This window comes from Talpa europaea (assembly GCF_964194135.1).
Source record: "Talpa europaea genome assembly, chromosome: 11".
In the NCBI taxonomy this organism is placed as follows: Eukaryota; Metazoa; Chordata; class Mammalia; order Eulipotyphla; family Talpidae; genus Talpa; species Talpa europaea.
In genome coordinates, this window is record NC_140078.1 from 48010 (window position 1) to 65155 (window position 17146).

General features: G+C 71.2%; 1 protein-coding gene across 1 annotated transcript; it reads right to left on the reverse strand.

Annotated features, from left to right (window-relative positions):
• Positions 1-104: 104 nt before the first annotated feature.
• RTEL1 (regulator of telomere elongation helicase 1) lies at positions 105-13513 on the reverse strand (the record flags this gene model as incomplete). Its single annotated transcript, XM_084246581.1, is given in 35 exon segments — positions 105-155; positions 1031-1126; positions 1242-1352; positions 1354-1688; positions 1770-1970; positions 2097-2210; positions 2525-2638; positions 2761-2959; positions 3767-3832; positions 4114-4280; positions 4387-4534; positions 4624-4747; positions 4840-4955; positions 5042-5182; positions 5383-5460; positions 5714-5791; positions 5957-6042; positions 6153-6193; positions 6285-6398; positions 6485-6617; positions 7460-7541; positions 7606-7665; positions 7783-7838; positions 8204-8301; positions 8723-8798; positions 8870-8908; positions 9739-9892; positions 10407-10472; positions 10759-10843; positions 11122-11197; positions 11689-11749; positions 11933-12014; positions 12373-12466; positions 12650-12824; positions 13412-13513. Coding segments are annotated over 35 exon segments (3819 nt in total).
• Between the last annotated feature and the right edge of the window lie 3633 nt (positions 13514-17146).

Here is a 17146-nt window from a genome sequence, read left to right on the forward strand (position 1 = left end):
AATGCAGGCCCTGCAATGGGTATGGTGCCTGGCCGGGAATGGGGTCCGCGGCAGCTGTCGCCATGGGTGGCGCTTCAGTCGCCCCATCTCACTTGGACAGAGACCTAGTCCGCAGCTGCGAGGGCCAGCCGAAGCCCCTGGTCCTGGCAGTGGCCCTAGGGGGCCCCACATGGCTGGCCTCAACCCCAGGGAGGGAGGTGTGCCCTGGCCAGGTGTGGGGTGGCATCTCTCCACCATGCAGCCACTGGTGGCCACCTGGGCGTGGGGCAGGGGCTGGTGGTGCGCCTGGCCAGGCCCCAGTTTGTGCCAGCAGTGGGCACCTGTGGGGCTGGCAGAGGGAGCTCGTCCCAGTGGCCCTGGCGCCTTGGCTCTCCTCCCCAGCATCGGGGTTGCCTGGCAGTGGGCAGGGCCTGTCGGGGTCTTGCTCTGGCCCGGAGCTCCGGGCGATTCTCTCCACCCCACACCCGCCTGTGGGCCCAGGGGCAGGGATTTCTGGGAAGGGGGTGAGTCAGGGCTGGGGCGGGGGCCCGCCCTGGGGGGAGCTACCTTTCCCAGAAAATACCTGGGATGCCAGGGCAGGACAGACCCTCCCCTCCGGGGAAGTCTCCTGCCTCTGGGGGGTGGGTGGAACTGAAAGGAGGGGGCGGCGCCTGCTGAACTGGGATCGTAACTCCCGGGGCTTCGCGTTTCCTTCGTGCACACCTTCGCCACGCTCGGTGGACATGGGCAGTTTCACAAAAGGGCTTTATAAAAATTAATTTTCTGACGAGCCTGTTGGAGCGTCCATTGGAGCAGCTGGGGGCGCTGCGCTCCAGCCCCGAGCCCGGCGGCGCCCCGTCCCCGGCCTCGCGCAGCCGCGAGAGCTGCCGCCGCGGCTTCACCGCAAGGCGGGGAGGCCCCCCCCGCCCCGGCCGCCCCGCCCGCCAGGGCCCGCCGCCGCCGCCGCCGAGCCCCTTGCGGGAGCCGTCCTGGACCGCCTCGGAGTCGGCCCGGGCGCGCTTCCAGGGCCCTCAGGCGGGTCTCGACGCGCTGCCGCCGCCCCGGGGGGTGCGGTCTCGGGCCAGAACACCTGCGCCAGGCTCTGCCTCCTGGCGGCGGCGCCGCAGGCCGGGCACGTCCTCGAGGCCTGTGGACACAGCGCGCTGGGCACGGCCCCCGCCCGGCCGGGCACACCCACCCCCCGCCCCGCCCCGCCCCGCCGGGCACACCCACCCCCCGCCCCGCCGCGCGCACCCGCCCACCTGCAGGTGGCGGCGCCAGCAGGCCCCGCAGCGCTGGAAGTCGCAGGAGGGGCACCGGAAGGGCGCCCCGTGCGCCCCGCAGCCCCCGCACGCCGCGCCTGCCGGAGGGGCCGTGAGCGCCGCAGCCCCGCGCGCCCCTCTCCCGCCCCCCCGCCCGCCCCGGGGCGCCGGGGGCACCAACTGCGCGGGGTCTGGACGGGGCGGGCTCCAGGGGGGCCTCCAACCCCTTCGCCACCCGCCCCCACCGGCCGAGGGGGACCCAGGGGCGCGGGCCGGTCACCCTACCCCGTGGGGGGGCGCCGCGGGCGGGGTCGGGAGGCGAGGCGGGGCGCCCCTCCTGGGGCCCGGGCGGCGGGGAGCCCAGGCCCGGGGCGGGCAGGCCGGCCATGTCCGCGCACGTCTGCAGGAAGCGCCGGCGGTGGTGGGGCCGCACGAACATGGCGAACCCTGCGGGGAGGCAGCTCAGCCCGGGCCCAGGCGCCGGCACCCCCCCCCGCCCCCCCCCTGCCCCGCCCCGCCCCCACTTGCTCTGCAGCAGGTGTAAGTCCTCTGGCCTGGCTGTGGTGAGCTCGGCCACCACGGCCACCACCTTGTCGTAATCGTCGTCCTGCTTGTAGGCCCTCAGGGCGGCCAGGAGCCGGTCGCAGGCTGCCTCCCCCAGGGCGCGGCGAGCGTCTGCCAGGTAGGTGCGGGCAGCGCCCTGGCCTCCCTGCTGTGCCCCGGGGGCTCCTGGTGGGCAGGAGACAGGCTGGGGCCCTTTGTCGGGGTCTGGGCAGCCCGAGGGCTCCGCCCACCCCGTACCAACTAGGCCCCCCAGGGGCCGAGCGCCTGGCCCCAAACTGAAGGACTGGGCACCTGCGCAGGGCGGCCTGGCGAGCAAGTGGGGTTGGCCCTGGTTCAGGTGCTCTCCGGGGTCCAGCTGCTGGGCTGTGCCCTGGGACTCCGTCAGCCTGGGGCCTGCCCCCCCTTCTAGAGAAACAAGGAGACACAGGACCCGTCAGGTTGGCTCCTGAGGGCCCAGGGCACCTGTGCACGGGCCGGGTCTGTCCCAGGGGACCGGCCTCAGGCGCCCCACAGACACCACTGCGGGCAGGGTGCCCAGAAGGGAGATGTGACTGGCTGGAGCCCCCACGGAGTAGGGGTCTTCCCAGGCCAGCCCCCACACTGCTGTCCTCAGGGGAGCCCCTGCCCAGAGCTGTGCTGCTGGCTGACAGGACAGAGGCCCCCCCCCCGCGCTGGCCCCTAGAGCGCCAGCCAGACCCACCCGGCTGGGCAGCACTCACCGGCCTGGCCTGGCCCATCCCGCTGGGGCTCGGTCCGGCAGCCCTGGCCAGTCAGCTGGCGGCAGGTCTCCTCGAAGCGCTGCTTGTGGTGAGGCCGCACGAACTGGTAGAAGCCTGGGGCGGGCGGGGGGGGGGGCCGCATCGAGCCTTTGGGTCCCAGACAGAGCCAGCAGAGGACACTGGGACGGGGGCCCCCGCCCACACCTCCCGGGAGCCCAAGGGCCCACCCAGGGCACCTTGCAGCAGGCTGTGCTTCTTGGGGTCCTCAGCAAAGAGGGAGCTGAGGCAGGCCACCAGGGCCTCGAAGTCATCCGAGGCCTTGTAGGCCTGCAGAGCGCGTGCGAAGGTGTCGAAGCTGGCCTGGCTCAGGGCCTGCTTCACGGCCACCATGAACAGCTTGGCCCTGTCCTGCTGCGCGCCGGCCGAGGGCCCCCCCTGCCAGACACGAGGGCCGGTCAGCAGCACCCTCCCGCGCAGGGGGCTGGCTGCCCATGGGGGGCTGCGGGGAAGGCTGTGCTGGGCAGGTGGAGCAGAGCAGGCCTAGCGAGGCTCCCAGCAGGCAGCCCAGGGGCCCTCACGGACCCAGGTGCCCGAGGGCAGCCAGCTCACAGCAAGGGCCACCCCTGGACGTATAGGGTCCCACGTCTGCGGTGCACCCCCCGACCCTTGACAGGGAAGTGGACTCTCAAAGAGACCGAGGCCCAGGGCCGCTCGGCCCCCAGCCCACTTCCTGACAGCACCAGCCCCCAGGAGCCGCCTGGGGCTTTCCAAAGGGATCCTGGCTCGGCTGCTTCCTCCCTGCTCTTGACTGCTTCCCTCTGAGGCTGGGGTGCAGACCCTCCCGGGGCAGCGCCCACACGCAGGCCGAGCCCCACAGCCTGGGGACTGCCCTCAGGGACGGAGCCGCCCTGACCCCCAAGTGCTCTCCCGCAGCAGCCAAGAGACACAAAGGCCGGAACCTAAGCACAGAGGGTGCCGGCCATGGAGGCGGGGCAGCCCCGGGGACCCTGGGGACCCCAGGCACTTTGTGGGCGGACGGTCTAAGCTCTCAGACCCGAGTGCAGCGCCAGATGGGCGCACTGCCGAGAGCCCCGCCCTGGTGGCGAATCTGGCAGCCCAGCGAGTGCCCCCACGGCCCCCACCCCAGGCGCAGCCCCTCCTGCACCAACAGCTGAGGCTGGGCAGTGGCCCCTCCCCGTGCCAGGGCAGGGCTGCCAGCCAGGGCCAAGGGCACCCACGTACCAGGCCGCTGACCAGCCTGATCCTCTTCCTCCCGCCTCGCAGCTCCTCCGCGGGCCTCTTCACACGCTGAGGAACAGAGCAGAGGCTGTGGTGCCCCCCGGTGCCCCTGCCCTCCCCTCTCAGCTCGGGACACCACGTCTCAAGTGTGCTCAGGGCTCACTGGGGTGGGCGAGCCTCCAGCCCCAGCCAGAAAGCAGGCGCGCCAGTCAGATGGGCGCAGCCCCAGGGGCAGGAGCCACCAGGGGCCGGAGCCAGGCTCAGCCCAGTCAAGCCGACTCCCCGAAGAACTGGGGGGCACGAGCTGCAGGTCAGGGTTGTGCTCAAACCCCAAGTCACTGCCTCCCTACCTCCTCCTCCTGGGGCGGGGCCTCGTCCCCCAGGCCCCCCGCCTGCTGCTCGCTGTGGTCCAGGGCGGCCAGCAGCCCCGCAGGTCTCCTTGGGGCTCGGACCGGCTCCCACGCATACTCCACGCACAGGCTGCCCTCGGCGTCCCCAGAGGCCGGGTCGGGTGGCCCTGGGGGACCGTGGGGCAGCATGGGCACGGCAGTGCGATGCGGCCTGGCCAGGAGGGGCAGCGGGCACACCAGAGCCCCCCCGCCCATCCCCCTGCCCACGCGCACCTGTGCGCCCTTGCCGCAGGCTGGGCACGTGCAGGTCCAGGCTCCTGGCCTTCCTGGTGGACAGGGGACTGGGCACTGAGGCCACGGCGCCGGGGTCTTCGCCCTCACCCAGACTCGGGGCAGCAGCTTGGGGGCCCGGCATGGGCATCTGCGGGGGCAGGGGGTGGTAGGTCCGGCCCGAGCCCCGGCTAGGAGCGGCTCGCGGGGGCAGGAGGCTCGGCGCGCGCTCAGGCTCACCATCTTCTGGGCCGCACGGAAGAAGCGAGCGGCGTCCCGGACCACGTGGCCGAAGCCGGCGTACACCCGGACGTGGGGGCGCACCCAGGCGGGCAGCTGGGCTCGGGCGTCTGGGTGGGCGAACCTAGTGGGGCAGGGCTCAGTGCTCCCCCCCAGCAGGCCCCCCCCACACCCGCACAGCGGGGCCTCCCCGACCCCCCCCCCCAGCGGGCGCACCTGTGGTCACAGAGGAAGACGGCCCCGTAGTCATGCCGGTGCCGGATGACCCGCCCGATGGCCTGGTTCACCGCCCGGGACGCCTGCTGCCGGTACCAGTCCTGCCCCGAGAGGCCCTGCGGGGGCGTGGCCGGTGGGGGGCACGGTCAGTGGGGGCACGGTCAGTGAGGCCACCCGCCCACCCCAGCCTGGGGCCTCTCACCTGGCCCCCAGCTCCGCTCTTCATCTCATCCAGGAACTGCATCTTGAGGACCACGCGGGGGTCCATGCGTGGGGGGTAGGGGAGGCCTGTGATGACCACGCCCCGGCCATTGTTGTCCGCGAAGTCCAGGCCCTCGCTGGCCTGGGGGGGTACAGGAGCCCTTTTCCTCACCTGCCTTTCCCAAGGTGGGCCACGCCCTGACCCCCACTGCCACGTGTCCCCAGGCTGGGTGGGGTGAGAAGCCCCCGACCAAGGCCTCACATTTCCGTCCCGCCCGCATCCCATCCTCCCAAGCTCCCGGGCGGACGTGGTAGGTGTGCTCCATGGGGCCCAGACCTCACCTTCCCCCGGCACACGGCCAGCAAGGCAGCCCCACTGGACCCCGGGGCGGCAACTTGTGCATAGTAGGCGCTGGTGACCTGGGGAGGGCCAGTCAACTGGAGCTGCCCTGGTCCTCCCCCAGCCCAGGGGTGGGCCGGCTTCTCCGTGGCAGGCGTTCCCAGGCTGACCCCTGCCCAGCCCTGAGTCCACTCAGTGTCTCCCAGAAAGCCTGGGCCCAGGGCCGGGCCAGGGCATGCCTGCTTGGCTATCATCCCTCAGGCGCGAGGGTCTGCGGCCCAGCCACAGTCAGGCAGGCCCTCAGCCCAGGGTGCAGGTCGGGCGAGCTCGCACCTCAGAAAAGCCACCTTTGCTCCTGGGCTCCACAAACAGAGGCTTCAGCGCCTCCAGCTTCCGGGCAAAGTCGTGGGCCTGCGGGAAGCACAGGCAGAGTGGCACGGCAGTGGCAGCCGGCGCATCTCGGGGTGGCGCCGCCTCAGACAGAGACACGCTCTGGCCCTGCCGGAGCCCCCGGCCGCTGGAGCCGCCCCTCCGGCCCCCAGGAGGACAGTGGAGGAGAGGACAGAGCGCGCGAACCTGCCAGAACTGCAGACTTTTCTCCATGACGGGGTAGGAAGGGAAGAAGACCAGGAGCCCATGGGGGACCACACGGGCGATGTTGCCTGCAAGCCCGAGGCCTTCGTCAGTAGGGAGGCCCCTCGGGACCCCGGCAGTTGGGAACAGGAACAGGTGGGAAGGCGAGGAGAGGTCCGGAGGCCGGGCAGGCACTCACCCAGCGCCTTCCCCAGCGAGGACAGGCAGGCCTCGGAGAACCTGCAGCGAACAGGAGGTGCTGCCACCAGCCACGCCCCGCCGCCTCCCGGCCCGCCGGCCCCCGCCGCCTCCCGCCCGCCGGGGTCCCCACCGTTTGTCAAAGGCTGAGCTCAGCTGGGCACCGTCAGGGCCTTGGGGGACGACCCCCACCCAGATCTGATGCGGGTCGATGACGTGGGGGTTCTCCAGGGTTACTGGGAAGGGGCTGCGGGGAGAGGGTGGCTGGTGAGCCCCACACCCCAGCGCCTGCGGTGGTGGGCTGGCCCGGCCCCCCGGGGACGGCGCCCTTACATCTGCATCTCCAGGGTGTAGGAGGACAGGGGGGCCAACGTGCCACTGGTGAGGATGAGGCTGCGCACGCCCTGGCGGAGCAGCTGGCGCATGCCGAGGCCGGGGCTGAAGCACCAGTAGCTCAGCACCTTCCCTGGGGATGGGGGGGGCGTGAGGCAGGACCCCAGAGCCCAGGCGCAAGGCCGAGCAGAGGGGCTGCAGGGTCTCGCGCGGAGGGTGCCGCCCCTGCTCTCAGCGGGGTCGTCGCGCGGCTCCAGGAGCAGGAAGCCCCCAGCGGAAGGAAGCAGCCCCACCCCACACCCCAGCAGGGCCGAGCCGCCCTCCCGCCGTGCTCCACGCTGGCACACGCAGAAAGTCCCAGACGCGGCTGAGTCAGGGCCGGGTCAGCGGACGCTTCCAGGAACATGCCGCGTCCCGGAGCCAGCGGCGGGGCCTGAGCCTGACGCAGGCACCCCCCGGCTCACAGGCCGGGGACGCCCACTTCCTCGGCCCCGGGCCAGGCACGGCTGCTTCCCAGAGGTCACGCGACTGGAGCAGGCACCTGCCGCAGACCCCGCGCGGCCTGCCCTCCGTCCTTTCCCTGCTCTGTTCCGCAGGGCTGGGGGCCCTCAAGCCCCCTGCCCTGCCCTCCCCTCCCCACGGAATACTCCCAGTGGGCCAAGGTGGGCAGACGGGGGGCAGTGGCTGCCTCCCCGAGGAACACCCCAGACGCCTGTCTAGCTGGACGCCTCAGGGTGCCAGGCTCAGAGGCACAGGCCGGCCCCCACCCCCACACGCCCGGTTTCCGCACCAGGACATGGAGCAGGTGAGCCCGACGGCATGGGCTGGGCTCTGAGTGGGGACCGGGCACCAGAGGACTTGGTGCCCCCGAGGTCTGGAAAGCGGCCCCGCATCTGCGCCTCAGGCCAGCCAGGGCAGCGAGAGAGTAAATCTCTAGCGTGTAGCCTGAGAGGCGGGCGGCCCGATGCACGGTACCTGGTTTTCTGGCCACTGTGGCGCTCCAGGCGTCTGCACGCTGGGCTGTCCTGCGGGGCCCAGGGTCGGGGTGGACGTGCACCTAGGGGAGAGGCCTCATAGGACAGGGCCCGGCCCCGGGGCCCTGCACGTGGGACAAGCCTTACCTTGTAGCAGCGGGAGACGCCCAGCTCACCGTCCTCGGCAGAGTCGGCGCTGAACACGACCTAGAAGCGCAAGCGAGGGGCGTCAGCAGGGCTCCCAGCGGGGAGCCCGCCGAGTCTGGCGCGAGACGGGAAGGGAGAGGAGCAGCACCCGCATGGGAGGTGCCGACGCAGGCCTACCTGGATGATGTCTGCCAGCTTCTGCAGCCCCGCCGTGCTGGCCAGCAGCCCAGCGCCTGTGGAGCAGTGGCGCTCACCACCCGCCTCGTGGCAGAGCTGCCCTGCCCCGCCCCCGAGGGCACCTCCTGTTCAGGGCCCGCGCCAGGGGTAAGGCCGCCTGGCAGCCCCAGAGCCCAGAACAGCCAGCCCGTACTCGCGTAAGGAGAGCAAAGAAGCCCCCATGTCCAGCCCGGAAGTGGACCAGCGTGGCAGGCCCCACCCTCCCTGACCCGCAGGGGCCTGACTGTGCCGCCACAGGGCACAGCCGGAGTCAGCAGGCTCCCGCCCTTCGGACAGGGCTCCTCCCACTCTGGGGGCAGCTGGGGGCAGGCTGGCAGCCCTGGTTGAGGCCGGTGTGGGGGCACACTGGGCTGGGACTCACGGCCGGCCAGGTGCTGGATGATCTGGTCCAGGGAGTCCAAGAGGCAGGCCTTGGTCTGAAACGTTATCTGCGCTTCGGCGAACAGCTCGAAGATGTAGCTGCAAGAGACTGGCCATTGGCTCTGTGCCCCGCGTGGGGAGACTAGCCAGAGTGCAGGGGCCACATGGGTGCAGCAAGGCCTCTGCCGGATGCCCAGGAGAGCGCACCTGAGACCGAAGGCCAGGCCCCGGGCCCTGAGGGGGCTGGGAGACAGTCATCAGGGCCAGGGGCACACATAGTGGCAGAAGCAGCGGGCTGTGCCCCAGATCTGTCCAGGCTACCAACCCCGGCTGCCGCCATCCCGCGAGGCTGCTGGGGGGCCTGCGGACTATTCTAGGGCTTCTGGGGGTCTAGAAATGGCCAGTGGGAGGTCTGCAGACATGGCTGTCCCGAGAGAGCAGCTGCAGGTCAGAGAAGGGAGAGTACCAGGGTCCGGCACACACTCCTCTGCCACCCTCCCCCGGCAGGCCCGGCCTTCACCTGCCCGGCTTGGTGACCCCGCTGTCCCCGGGCAGCTCGATGGCGTCGATGGCGGCCTCCAGGCGCAGCAGGATGGCTGTGGAGGGGAGGCAGTCAGGACTGACTGGGGGAGTCAGGGGGAGGGGGTTTGGGGGGGGTGGCACTCACCCTTGAGCTTGGCAAGATCTTCCAGCTGCAAGGTCAGCCCTGTGGGGTGAGAGGGGTCACCGACGCTGCTGCAGGCCGGGACAAGGGCGTCGCATGGGGAGGGGCACCCTCAAAGAGAGGCCACGCCAGGGTCAGGGCTGCCCACCGCCTGCGGCCCTGCCGGGGTCTCAGACACCGTCTCCCTCTCGGGAAAGCTGGCCCAGGCAGCGGCGCCGAGCCCAGCAAGGCTGGGCCAAAGGGCATGGCCCCCGCGGGCACAGGAGCCAGCCACACGCTGGGGCGCAGAGAGGTAAAGCCCAGCATGGAGATCCATCCTGCGGGGCGGCCCCCGCTCACGCCACCACCACCTCCGGCCTGTGGCCTGGAAGCAGAGGCCTGGGGTCTGGCCCAGCGTGAGCTTTGGCACCACCCCAACACCTCTGCCTGATGCCTGGGCCACAGGGGCCCCCGGCCGCCCAGCCCTGCCTCCCTGAACCCCCACCTCCTCCAAGGGGAGCCCAAAGACACAGGCCTTGCCTGCTCGGGCCCTCAAGGTCACCCAGCAAACTCAGGGCCGAGACCCTGTCAAACGGGAGAGGCCTCGGCGCGGGGCCTCAGGGCAGCCGACAGCAGGACGGGGCCCCGGGCGGGCACCCAAGTGTGAGGCGGCCGCTGCAGGGGCTGCCGGGCAGACGCAGGCTCCTCGGGCAGCTGGAGGCGCGGGCAGCGGGCGCTGGCACGGGCAGAGTCAGTGGGGCAGGCGGGGGGGCCTCAGAAGAAGGCAGGCTGGCGGCCACCGCGGGCCCACGGGGCTCAGACAGGTCTGCTCGAAAAGTCAACCTTGTGCCCAGACGTGGCCCCTGAGGGACGACGGGCAGCCTCGCGCTCACCTGCGTCGGGGGAGTCGGCGCCGAACTCCAGGCCAGGGGCGCCCTGTGCCACAACCTTGGTCTGCTCCTCCAAGACCTGCCCTAGAATCTCCAGCCCGGAGGCCACATCATGCGGGGTCAGGTCGAAGGACGCGGCCTCCTCGCACATCCTCTCCTGGGGCCCGACAGGAGCGTCACAAGGGAGCGCAGGCCGGGCACAGCAGCTGCCAAGCCCCGAGGTCCCCAGAGCCAGGCCACGGTGGTCCGGGGCACCAGACAGTCCCCCGTGAGCCACAACCCTCCCCTGGGCCTCTCGCCCAGACCAGACCCTGCTCTCATCTTGGCAATGGCTGCCGGGACCGAGCTCGCCCCGGACCCTGGGCCCCAGACCAGCCACGCCGGGGAAGCCAGCCCAGGGCAGGAGCCGCGGACCAGGCCGGGGATGGGGACTCGCTGGCCACAGCCAGGGGCGTCAGGGGGCCCCTTCCCAGCGGCCGCCAGGGAGCACGAGAGCCAGCAGAGCACGGGGGTGCCCCCCCAGCAGCCCGCCCCCCAACCCCGGCAGCCAGTGCCCACCCAGCCTCACGGTCCAGGCGGGTGGGGACCAGTGGGCTAGACACAGGACTGGACGGCCCTCGGCGGCGGTGGGGGGTGGGGGCAGGAGTTGGGGCCCGTAGACCACCTCTCACCACATTGTGGGCTTCGTCAAAGATCACGACCGTCCCCTGCAGGTCGATGCCGTGTGCCCGGCGACTCTGGGGGGGGTGGGAGGGGAGGCCCAGCTGAAGCCAGAGACCATACGGCACAGCCAGCTTGACCACAGCAGAGGGACGGGTGCCGGGCAGAGCCGCAGGCCGCCACACACGGCACGGGCCACAGGCCCCTGGTGAGCTGCCTCGGCGCACAGCCGGGCTCTTGGGGAGGGGCTGCTCTCAAGGGCCAGGGCCAGCTCCCGCCCGGCCGGCTGCTGGGCGAGTCCTCCGCAGGAGTGACAGAACCAGGACACCCCCGCCCAGGCCCTGTGCCTAGCCGCGGCCTCACCTTGGCGTCCAGCAGGTAGTTGTAAGGCATGAAGATGACGTCGGCCTGCTGCCTCAGGTTCCGAGAGAGATAGTACGGGCACAGCCTGGCCAGGAGAAGCACTGTGAGGTGTGCAGGGACCTCGGACAGACCTCCATACCCCGCCCTGTCCGGTGGTGTCTGGAGTCACAGGTTGCCCACCCAGCAAGGACGGCGCCAGAGAAGGGGCCACAACTCCACTGGTTACCCAGACTGGATGCGGCCCCAGACCTGCAGAGCGGGGCCACCCACAGCCCCCCCAGGCAGCCGAGGGGCCAGAGGGAAGGGATGCTGGTCCCCGCGTGGCGGAAGATGCCCTGGAAGGACGGAGGGCCCCGGCCTCACTTGTGCCGGCTCCCACTCCTGACCAGGTCCTCGATGTCCAGGATGGGCGTAGCCAGCTCCTGCTCCAGGCTCTTCTCTGGGCACATGGGAGGGGTCGATGTCGGCCTCAGTCCCTGCCCCTGGACCCGGACTGGGTGCCCACGAGGACACCCCTCGCTGTGGGCCCCCACGGAGGGTCCCGAACCCAAAGCAACCCCAAAAGAGCCTCGCACTGCCCCCAGAGGGCACAACAGTCTGGGGCACCCAGCACAGACCCCTCAGGCAGCCGGCCCCGCAGCACGCCTCCCTGCTGGCTGCTGAGCCCAGAACCCCAAGGGCCTGCAGAAGGGGGGCCCCCTCCCCCACCCAGCAGGGCCCAACCCTGACTGCCCAGGACCAGCTGACATGGGTGCCGCCCACCTGATAGGCACGCACCTCGGCCCAGGCCCAGGCGGCGGGAAAGGATGGGGAGCCCGCAGTGGCGGAGCCGGCCCTGCCGGCTCAGCAGTCCCTCTGCCTGGGCCTGAAGCACCCAGAACCCGCCCACAAGGCCACGGCACGGGGAGAGACGGCCCACGAGCCCCTCACCTTCCACATTGTTGTAAAAGTGGCAGGAGCGGCTGGCCACCTTCCTGCGGCACAGGTGGATCTGTGGAGGACGTGGACCCAGCTCCAGCCAGTGCTGAGGTGGCACGCACTGGCGCCTGCAGACATGCACCGAGGCCAGCCCGTGCCCCCTTGCCTCGCCCACGGCCCTGCCCATTCTTCACCTGCCACCCAGGGTGCCCCGCGCCTCAGAGCCCCAGAGGGAGGCAGGTGCCCAGAAACCCACCTGCATGTGGCTACTCTCCTGCTTCTTCACCTCCGGGTGGATGCACAGCTGCTCCCGGGAGCCCAGCACACACACCCTGGGCCTGGGGAGAGCGAGCAGGGCCGCGGTCCAGGCAGCAGCCCCCACGTCCCCAGCACCATCACGTGGGAGGGGCAGCCCAAGGGCTGGTCAAAGCCAGGAGGCACTTCCTCTGCTGCCCTAACTCCTGGCCCAGGTCAACCGGGAAACATGTGACGCTGGGGCAAGACCCCCCCACTAAAGCCCCCCTGCCCCAGGGTAACAGCCCTGTGTAGAGCAGAGGCTCGGGACAAGCCCAAGCTTCCTCACGGGCAGCGCGCAGCGGAGAGCACCACGGCCGACGGATGCTGGCTGAGCAGCCCCCTCCCTGAGGCCAGCCTGGCGGGGGGGGGGGGGGGGGGGGAGGGGCGCCTGGCACCCACCGGTAGGCGGTGTTGCGGAGCTCGCGGACGGCTTGCGTGAGCTGTGCATGGGTCCTGGACGTGTAGATGATCTTTGGGATGTCCGCATAGCCAGCTGTCCAGACGAGAAGCAGACCGGTCATGGCGCCCAGAGATAGCGCAACCCACCACGCGGGCCAGCGTGCTGACTCTTCAGGTCTGCCGTGCCCAGCATGGCTACAGGATGGCGAGAAATGCCCGGCTCGCCTGTCCACCCCCAAGCCTACACTGCAGGCCGGAGGAACCGGCAGGTGGTCACCTGTGGTTTCTCTGTGGACAGCAGTGTGGCCCCAGGAGGACGAGGCGTGCGGGAGGAGGGGGTCTTTCCGGGTGAAGACGGCCTCTCGCAGGTGCGCCCGCCAGGCCAGCGTGGCACAGAGCAGGCACAGGGTCTTCCCCGTGCCCGTGGGGCTCTCCAGCACTCCATTGACTTTCTGAATGGGGTTGGGAGCGGGGTTGGGGTCAGTAGGGGGAAGCACCGGGGCCATGGCTCCTGGGACCAGCCCAGCCAGCAGGGGTGAGAGCCCGAGGGCCGGGGGAAGCGCTCAGTCCCAGCCAGGCCTCAGGGCTCACATGACCCTGGGTGGCAAATATCTCACAAGATGTTCCCCAAAACACGCGGTACTTTCCAGTCGGCGGGACGGCAAGGCGGCCAGCTAGCCCCAGGCCCTGAGATGGAGCTGCCCCTGGGCCTGGTTCTGTGGACGGGACCCCGGTGGCCTTCACCCCAGATGAGGTCCGGAGCTCCTGGGAGGCTCGCAGGCAAAGCGACGCTCCCCGCTGGTCCTGCCCATAGTCTGTGGCCATGGCAGCAGGCGTGGGGGGCCCGCCCACCTCCCGCACACCCTGACACTCGAGGGCCTTCCAGAGAACACTGCCGCCCCTATGTGGACCATCCTCCCCCGGCCTGGCCCAACGCCCCCTCCCTCCTCTGCACCCACAGCTGCTCCAGCCGGCCCCAGGGCCGGTCTCCAAGCTCCAAGCACCACCCCCGGCTCACCCCACCTGCGCGCCGGCCCACCTGCTGCAGGCACTGCAGGACCTTGGCCATGTAGTCCTCCTGGCACCTGTACGGCGGGAAGGGGAAGTCCACGGTGACACCGGCCAGGGTCAGCTGCGGCATCGCCGGCTCTCCAGAGGGCCGCGGCTGGCGGAACAGGCTCCTGGGGCTGCGGGCACACCGGGGGCCCTTCTCGGGGTCCCCCGTCAGGTACGTGGGGACCCGCCGCAGGGCCCTTCGGCGCGGAGAGGGGCGGGGCGCTGCCGAGCCCGCCTCCCCGAGGGCAGGCTTCACGCTCGGCTCGGGGGGCCCCTTAGCGCCTGGGGAGCCCGAGCGCCCAGCAGTCCCCCCGGCAGGGCCCCAGGCGCGGGACGCGAGGACGGGGGACGCCCCCCTCGACCGCGCGCCTCCAGGGGCGCCGAGGCGGCCGGGGCCCGGCCCCCGGGCGCAGCGCCCGCGCGGCGGAGGGGCAGCCCGGGCCCTCACGGCCGCGACGGCCCTTCCCGCCGGGCGTGGCCACCGGGCCCCGGCCGCAGCCGCCCGCGACGGGCCCGAGCGCCCCGCGGGAAACTACCGGGCCCAGGATGCAGCGCGGCCCGGAGGCTGGCGCGCGGGCCCCGGGCGGCGCAGGGCCCGCCGGGAGCTGTAGTTCGGGGCCGCCGCCCGCCCGCGAGCCCCGGGGGAGAGGCCGGCGACTCACGCTCCTGCCGCGGCTCGGACTTCGCGGGCTCGGAGCGTCCCCGGCGCGCGGCGCTTCCGCCCCCGCTTCCGGTCCGCCGCGCGCTCCGGGCGGAAACCGCTCCCCGGCCGAAGGGTCCGCGCCGCCCCCGGCCCCGCCCGCCCCGGGTCTCGCGCGCCGCCGCCGCCCGGGGCCTCCGCTGCCCCGCCCCGCTCCTCGGTCCCTCGCTCCGCGGCGCCGCCCGGAGGCCCCTGCAGGCCCGAGCCGCGCCGCGGCGCCCCCCGCCCGCCCCGGGCAGCGGCCCCCGCGGAGGCCCCGCGCCCGCTCGCTCGTCGGCGACCCCGGCCGCCCAGGGGCGGGGGGATGGGCGCGGCGGCCGCGGCCCCGCCCGCGCTGGCCGGGGCGCTCCTGGGCTCCGCGGAAGGCCCGGGCGCTCGGCGCGACCCCCGCCCGTGCGCCCGGCTGCGGGGACGGCGCCGCCCCGTGCCCGCGAGGGGTCCCCCGTCCGTCCTGCGGGTTCCCTTTGGAGCCGCGCCCCGCGGGGGAGCCGGCCCGGAGCAGGCGTGAGCAGGCTGCAGCCCCGGGGACCCTCTGGGGAGACACGACGTCCACCCTCCTCACACCCCAGGAAGGGGAGCCCGGGCCAGGACTCGGCCACCTCCTGGGTTGGAGCTGCGGACCCTGAACCCCCAAGCTGAGGTGTGAGGTGGACGCAGCCCGGCCACGCACTGCCCGGATCTGCCCACACCCGCAGCGCCGCCGCCCGCCCCCAGCCCCGATCTGTGAGCCCAGCGCGGAGACAAGCCCGCCGGCCGGCAGGGCCTCCCCCAGGCAGCACAGGGGCGGCCCGCGCGGCGGCCGCCTCGGGGGCCTGCAGGAGCCCTCCTGGTGGACGGCGGGGTGGACGGCAGGGCCGACGTGACCAGTCCCACGGGAGAGGGCGGCGCGCCCGGTGGGGAGTGTGAGGAAGAGGCAACCTGCCGCTCTGACTTGTCCACAGCCCCGGAAGGCCGCCTGCCCGTAGATCCGAGCCGTCTTGGGGAAATGGTGGTGTAGGCGAGGGGGAGGCAGGAGGGAGCCTGGGGAAGGACAGTGTGAGGAGGGGCTCTAAGGAGTCCGTGCGGCTGAGCGAGGAGGAGAGGTGAGCACCGCCCGCCAGAGCGCTCTGGCCCAGGATGGACGGTGGCTGTATCACAGGTGGCCGCTGGCGGGAGCTGCCTCAGCCATGGGAACCGGCCGCTGCAGTGGCCTCTCACTGCCGTGGCACCACAGGCCAGCACTGGCTGTGGCCCTCAGAGCCCCGCAGCCTCCCTTTTATGCGTGGAGCCAAGATCATAGAACAGACCAATCGCCTGTGAGCCGTGAGCAGGTTCAGCCGCAGGATTGAAAAGTGGCCCAATCAGATTTGTGGGTGGGGCACCTTGAAAGAGGACGTAAGCCAGGCTGGTGGGCACTGAGGGATGCTGCTCCAGCCTCTGAATAAAGAAGGGAAGGCTCTGTTCCTGGTCCCCCATGACTGTTGATGCCCATTACTATTGGCTATTGCGGTCTGGCTCTGCTGACAGGCGACCAGCGCTCTGCTTGTGCTTCTGGTGGGTGCTATCTGGGTGCGGGAGCCACCCAGGTGGCCATAGTGAGAGCTTTGTCTCCCATTTGTAAGACGCACCCCACGGTGGATGTTCCTGGAGCCCGGGGCCCCTGCAGCTGTGCGTTGGGGAGGCCCGCAGATGCAGCCTGTCCTTTGGGGCCTGCCCCAAGCAGCTCTAGCCCCTTGCTTTGGGCTTTTGGGCTTTGGGGCTTTGGGCTGCTCTCTTGTTGGGGGGATTCAGGCATCTGCTGCCCCCACCCTGTGTCGGTTGGACTGGCAGAAGGGGGTGTGTCTGGCTCAGCTGCCTGCTGCTCTCCAGGGCCTGGAGCAGTCTGTTGCCCTCCAGCCCTGGCATACAGCAGGTGCTTCATAGATGCTGACTGACTGCATGACCTGCCGAGTTACAGAGACCTCCTAGGAGGTTGTAGGAGACTGGTGTGAAGGTCTGACCTGCAGGGTCAGCTCACAGAGAACATCCTGCAGCAGCTGCTGACAAACTCCCTGCAGTGCATCTCGGCAGGAAGTCAGAATGTACTGTGAGCTGTAGTGGGCAAATGCCCTGCACACCGGCTGGCACAGCACCACACAGCACTTCCCCATGGTCCAGGCGAGGAGTTGGAGGCCCAGAGAGAATGTCCAAGGCCCCACATCTGCACAACACAGCCCTGGGGCCACAGGGAGATGCTCTCACGTGCAGGGCCAGTCCCAGAAGCTACAGCTGGAGCCCGCCTGCCGCCATGGGGCCGAGGCACCCAGAGGAGAGCCGCTCGATGCCTCTCCTCCCTGGGCTCTGTTTAGGGCTGTGCCCCTGAGTGGATCCAGGATGGACACTTCTTGGGGAGCAGGGGGTGATATGGCTGCATCATAAATTACCGCAAACTTAGCAGCTTAAACCTGTCCTTGTTTCCAGCTGCCAGCTCCGTCTCCTGAGGCTGCGTCCTCGTTGGAGGCGGGGGAGCGGCCGGGCACCACCTCCTTGGTGGTGGAGTTCACTTCCTTCTGGCTGCCAGACTGAGGCCCCTGGTCATTGCCAGCTGTCGCAGGGAGCGCTTGCGCCCTCACCGCGTGAGCCTGCCCTGCTTCGGAGCCTCAGGCTTCTGCCCGGCTGCAGCCAAAAGGGATGCTCCGCTGTTTCCAGGCCCTGTGCTGCCTCGGGCGCATGCCGCCCGGCCCCTCACTGACCCGGCTTTCTGTCCCCAGCCCCGGGGCCCGAACAGGCCTGCTCTAGACTCGGGTGTGGTCTGTCTTTTCTGAGCCCACATCGTCTCTCAGAAGGGTCCGGAGGCTCCCCAGCATCACCCCGACCCTGTATCGGAAGTGCTGGTGGAGCAGGCACTTCTCTCAGCCCCAAACTGGCCATCTGTGTGACTTCCCTTCCCAGAAGGGGGCACGATGGTCTCCGCAGGAGATGCTCTCTCTGTCCTCCTCTGTACCAGCCTGCGCCCCTCACCCAATGGGCACCCCTCCCCCAACTTGGGGACTGGCATCA